Genomic DNA, 6000 nt, shown 5'->3' with positions numbered 1-6000 from the left:
GAAAGAATAAATTATACTCTTGGGTTCTCAGACAAGCTGACTGATCATTGGCAACAGTATGAAGAGTGTTTTGCCCAGTGTCTACATTTTTTTGACTGGTGGTTTGTGGCACGGTGCCCTCAGACAGCATGCAGTGGATGTGACATGCCCGGTGGAAGGCGATGCCTGCAGCTGAAACAGATCTGCGCTGACAGACAGACAGACAGGTCACCGTACCCTTAGCAAGCCTGGCATTCCCAGTCGAGATGTACATCTCCATCACTGAGGTCAGATACATATTAAAAATACATATGAAGCAACTATCAATGAGATAAGATACGATCACTGCGATACGATGCAATTCGACGCAATGCAAAAGAATGATGCAATTCAATATGGTGCAGAGAGTTTGATTTTATTTCTCTAGTAACTACTGCAACTTATTTCTGCTGTTTCTTTTTGACCTTTAAAAAAACACCTTTTCACAAGTTCTTTGTAGTGTAGTGTTCTCTGTCTCCAGTTTACATGCATATGCTCCATGACCCAAACAATTGCTGTCAAAATAGTTTAATAATCTATTTAATCCGACGTGTGGAACAACAATTCTACAGTGGGAGTTCCACCAGAGACGTTTTGGCAGCGCACCACTTAGCTATAGCATGCTAGCGTGCTTGAGAAACAGTTTAGAGAGGGGGAATCAATCTAAATATCGAATTAGTGGTCACAATTTATTGGTCACATTTCTAAATAATTAAGGCATAGGCCTCTACTAAGAATTATATACCATAAATAAATCAGATTTTACTGATGCAAAGATGTTGGAAGCAGCGCTTCGCGAGTTCATCCCAAATTGTTTCCAGTACGCACTTTTTTAATCGGGACAGTTGCATTGTGAATGTTTATGCCGGTGCACTGATGCGAATTGGTGAATTGATCCCATCCTGAAATCTTGGGAGCGATATTTTTTTAACTAGGATGGCAGAGTCATGACCCGCCCTACTCTGCCTCAGATTGGTTTACCCTGATATTCTTAGCCTAGCCCTAACCATTCTCACTCCTCATACCCCAATCTATCCAATCCAACCAATGAAGGCAACAAGTACTAGCCAATAAGAGGCAGAGTGGGGCGGGTCATGACTTTGCCACCCTAGGAAAAAAAATTTGGCTTCCCGCGACACTGTGGCCCAGCAATGGCAAGAGCTTTCCTTTCCTCCAGTCTCAAGTATGGGCAGACACACACACATACATACACACACACACACACACACACACACACACACACACACACACACACACACACACACACACAGATAGAGTGCCAAATTCCACAGAATCGTAAAGGCAATCAGGGACAGATGAGAAAGGCAACCGAGTGGCGGTAAACTGCATGCTGAGGGATCTTAAGCTATAACAAGGTGCCACTTACTTCTATACTTGGAGGAGCTTTATGTTAAAAGAGTAGTTTGACATTTCGGTAAATACACTTATTTTTTGCCTTTTTGCTGAGAGTTATATGAAGAAGATTGATACCAATGTCATATTTGTCCATTAAATATGAAGCTACAGCCATTAGACGGTAAACTTAGCTTAGCATAAAGACCTGAAACAAGGAGAAACAGCTAGCCTGGTTCTGTCCACATGATAATAAAATCTGCCTACCAGCACCTCTAAAACTCACTATTTACCACGATGTATAACGTTTGTTTAATGTGTACAAAACATCTAACAGGCATATGGGAGTAGTATCGATCTTCTCAAGTAACTCTTGGTAAAAAAGTGTATTTCCCAAAATGTCACACTATTCCTTTAATCATGAAGTTTCAGCTCTGGGGATGTTTGTTTAGTGAGAAAGAAACCTGCATTTTCAAAAAGTGTTAGCTGCCTCTTTAATGCAAAAACAAGCTAGTTGGTGTCCCGTGAAGGGCATTTTCTCTAGCTGGTATCTGGCAAATTCCTGCCCTCTCTTTGAACACATGTGACAAGCAACGCTTTGACTCTCAGGCCAAATATCACTGATCAAACAGCTATGTTTGGTGTCAGCTAAAGGGAGACAACTAGGTTAGTCATATGGGGGGCACTGACCTCCGAGAAGTATGTTTAGCTAGGAAACCAACACATGCACTGTACATACTGCAGCACTATTTTGCACTTGTAAAGTCATACTTGTATGCGTGTGTGTTTACATATAAACTGCAGAGTAAGAAGGTGATAGCTGCCTCCAAAGAGGCCTGGAAGTGTAAAACAGTGTCTCTGAGTGGCATCCAGCCCATCATTGCATTCAAACAAAAGATCTCAACTAAAAGACTGTCATTAGCTGCTGCCTCAACCCCTTACTTGTCTTCCCACACAGAAAAGTCCCCTGTAAGATCTATCGAGCAAACAACTGACAGATGCTATTTAAGCTCATAGAGCCCCTAAAAATACATTAGTGCCCGGGGCAGTGATTTTGCAACTCTGCTGATGGGAGCTCTGAGCGAGTGATCCCACTGAACATGTCCATCAATAAGAGCAACAGCATTTGTAACATGAGGACGTGGCTTAGCCATGCACCATCAGTCACAGTGAATGTAAACTATTCATGTCTCGAAGCATTATCTGCTGCTTTCTCTGACTTTGTGGGGTGTCTGCGGTGCTCTCAGGGTGCCAGGGGTGGTCAAAGTTCAACAAGAAGCTCCCGGATTCTTTGCCCTTTCACAGACACTGAACTTTTCTTGATGAGCAGGTAGGTATGATGGAAATGATTCCAACCCCCACCTCAGTCTTCAGGTAAAGATTTTTTTTTTTTACCTTTCCTGGGGAAATAAACATTTACATTCCTGTGCTCGGTGTGTTAATAGAGATTAAGCCTAATTCAAGCCTGCGTGTCAGGCGGCAATTCAGGTAGCTCATACCATACATACCTGTACTATTGTGTGGCTCTCAAAGGGCATCTCCCTCAGCCCTTTGAGCTTGGCTGAGGACAGATGACATTTCTTAGGAACATTGTTATTATGGTGGACCTGGACAGCTTCAAAAGCGACAAGCAAGTCTTAATGCCCTACCACTGTGGGCTAAGCTTCAAAGAACTTTAATGTCTCTTAGTTTAATGAAGGTATGGGATCAAAAGGAAGAGGAGTTGTTGACTCCAGCCATCAATTATGATACAAAATTCCTTCCTGTTGTGGAAAATGTTGTGGTCCTCACTGAATCGGTAGAAATATACTTTACTTCTAAAGATGATAGAATCAACACTAAATAAGTAGTTGAAAGTACTTCTTTTCCAGTTTGTGAGTAGAGTTCTTTCACTGTACTCACAAATTTAAAAATATATAAGGTCAGGTCGGCATTGGACCTTATTTTGGACCAACATTTAGTGTGGGAGGCATTCATGTCAAAAGATATTATGCAAACCTTCATTAAAATGCACAAAAAATGCAATCTACTTAAAAAAAGAGGGAAGTACTATTTGTATTGGAGACGGAAAGGAATGACATGGGTCTCATCAAGGTAAATCAGAAACAACAGTAGATTTCAATCACATGCCAGTGAAGGCCGAGAGTATGAAAGTTTCATTCCATCCAGTTGACCTCAGTTAGCAAGCAGTCAGAGCTTGATTCAGATAAAACTCCTCTTGACCTTAAATGGCACATGGTTGGCAGTGCTGGGCTCCCAACTTGAAAGGCTAATGCATTTCATACTTGTGACTAAATCTAAAGCTGTGAAAAAGTAGGCACACTCACAGCACACAACCATCTGCGTCCACATGGTTCAACTGCAGCCCATGTATACCTGAGTGGTCCACTTGATGTGATGGATAGGACACAAAGAGCAAAATTTTCAGCCTGTCTATCTGTTTGTCTGTTTAAGATCGACTGTTGTATTGTTTCTCCTTCATAAATCAGAAAATTTTAGTTATGTGAGTACTTAACAAAACAGTCTTGGAATCCAAAGCTTAGTTCATCTTTTGCTGATTAAAATTAGTCAGAAGCCTGAATTGTTTGGGAATAGAAGCCATATAGTAGCTTACTTTATGAGCTTTATGAGCTCAAGACCAGATGAGATTGAAGATAATTTTAAAAGGGTTCCAACTGTCTTACAAAGTCAGAAAAGCTTTATATGCTTGTGTATAATAATGTCCACAGGTCCAAAGTTCTTTGTGGGTTCAAAGAGTTGCATCTGACCTGAGAAGACCCTGTGTTTATCTTACCCAAAACCCAACATTGGACATTGATACACCTGAGCTTAAATGGGCCTTAGAAAATGGGACCAAATTCTAAAAGAACCTGTGGTTAGACTTGACTTTCCAACATGTGCACCTGATGCATTGCCAACATTTTTTTTTCAAGCCCTTGCATAATGCTTTGTCAGAAAACCCACAAACTTCTTGAATATAAACATGAATTCTGCTGATGTGTGCATGTCTTGTTTACGTGTGTCCTGATCAAAATGTTCTGGAGAGGTCCAATGAAAACTGAGTGGAGAAAAGTAGCAATAAAACCAGACACGACTCTGAACCAAGGTAGGCTACAAGTCTGGCATCATTATGTCAAGTGGGAATAGATTTAACACAGACCTTTTCTGCATAACAGAACTTCTATGAACTACAACCCCCCCTCCTCTACTTTACTCAGATAATGGAACCTGCAATTTTGCTGATTTTATGTATGAATGCTCTCTGGCTAAAGGTGTGCTAATACTGAAATGCAGCCATGTGCAGCTTTTGAGTTGGATGCAGCAAGTATTTAAGCCTCCACCATCACACACACAACTAGAAAACCACTAAGCATCACTTGTGCTGTTTCTGCACCGAGCTGAATATCAGTGCGTAACGACCCGGGAGTGTGTTTCTTTAAGAATGTAAGGTGGGTGAGCCCCTTTTCCTGACGCACGCCTGGTATGCAAACATAAATTTAGCAGCAACGTGTTTGCTGGGGGAACAAAATATCTGGAAGCGACCGTGAAGTGTCATGCCGTCTCCGGCACTTTTTGGCTGACTTTGTCTCATTTCTGTCCCCGTAAACCGGAGCCGGAGCGCAGCGCGGAGAGGAGAGCAGAGCAGAGCAGACCTCTTTCTCCCTGACTGACTGGAGTGGAGAGACTGGGACAGACGGCCAGTGAGCGAGCAATCAGAGTTGTCTCTCTACAGTTTGCAATCACTTTGAATTTATCAGCGTCAGAGATGACAGGCGGCTGTTTGTGGACGACCGGACTGATTCTCCTCGCTGTTTGTGTGAAGGTAAGCCGCAGCGGGATTTTCATATACTGATCCCATAACATCAATAACATGTGAGAGGTATGGAGGCAGGCGCGTCTCTTCTGTCTGATGCGTTTGTGAAGTTGACGCACCATCAAACTGATATTACCTAACTAAAATAAATGCTAGTTGTTTATTAATTTACGTTATTTTTTCTTATAGGGAAAGAAAAGAGACTTATCCTATCTTTCTAAAACCTTACAAGGACTCAGGTTTTCTTTAACTGACATATTTTATCATAATAATGATAAAATAACACATTACCTGGAGATACTTTGCATATTAGCGTGGCACCGAAATTGCAAGTATTTCCAGTATTTCACAGAAATAGATAATTTTCTCAGAATTCAGTCATATTTTGGACTCGAAGAAGAGTTCAGTGGTCTTCATCATCCTCCAGTGATGCTGGAAGTCCAAGGATGAAGGGATGATGTTAAGCTATAGTATAGAAAACCAGGGATTGATGGTAATAGTATAGAATACTTGATAATAATGTGTCAGTATTAAGCAATTATAAACAAGAAATGGAGAAAAGGATGAACCAGTATGTGATTAAATGTGGGATACAATAATATTTGCTTTATACTTAAATCCTGTAATAATTATGCAACTGGCAGCTCTGAAATTTAATAAGGAGAGCACAGGTCATCTTTTGTAAAGGTCACACCTTATCAGCCCAGCATTGAACAAACTTCTAAAATCAGTGCACTCAGCATGCACTAATCAACCCTGGAATAGTTTAACATGTTATCTCCTCCAGGCCTGTCATGTAAGGGCAGACAGACACA

At 41.3% G+C, this 6000-nt stretch overlaps 1 protein-coding gene across 4 annotated transcripts in view; it reads left to right on the top strand.

The window, feature by feature from the left end:
• The first annotated feature begins 1144 nt into the window (after positions 1-1144).
• Positions 1145-6000, top strand: part of LOC122973338 (ADAMTS-like protein 1) — a 102917-nt gene continuing 98061 nt past the window's right edge. For 3 of the 4 annotated variants that reach the window (XM_044340766.1, XM_044340768.1, XM_044340769.1), the window contains exons 1-2: positions 1145-1201; positions 2619-5194. In XM_044340766.1, coding sequence (XP_044196701.1) covers positions 5138-5194 — 57 coding nt within the window. In that variant the 5' untranslated portion in view covers positions 1145-1201; positions 2619-5137. Of the gene's footprint in view, positions 1202-1625; positions 5195-6000 lie in introns of those variants that run through there. The other variant, XM_044340767.1, reaches the window with a different exon arrangement.

This window comes from Thunnus albacares, chromosome 22, assembly GCF_914725855.1.
Source record: "Thunnus albacares chromosome 22, fThuAlb1.1, whole genome shotgun sequence".
Taxonomy (NCBI): domain Eukaryota; kingdom Metazoa; phylum Chordata; class Actinopteri; order Scombriformes; family Scombridae; genus Thunnus; species Thunnus albacares.
The sequence above is the reverse complement of the archived record's forward strand: the minus strand, read 5'-3'. Positions and strand labels throughout refer to the sequence as shown.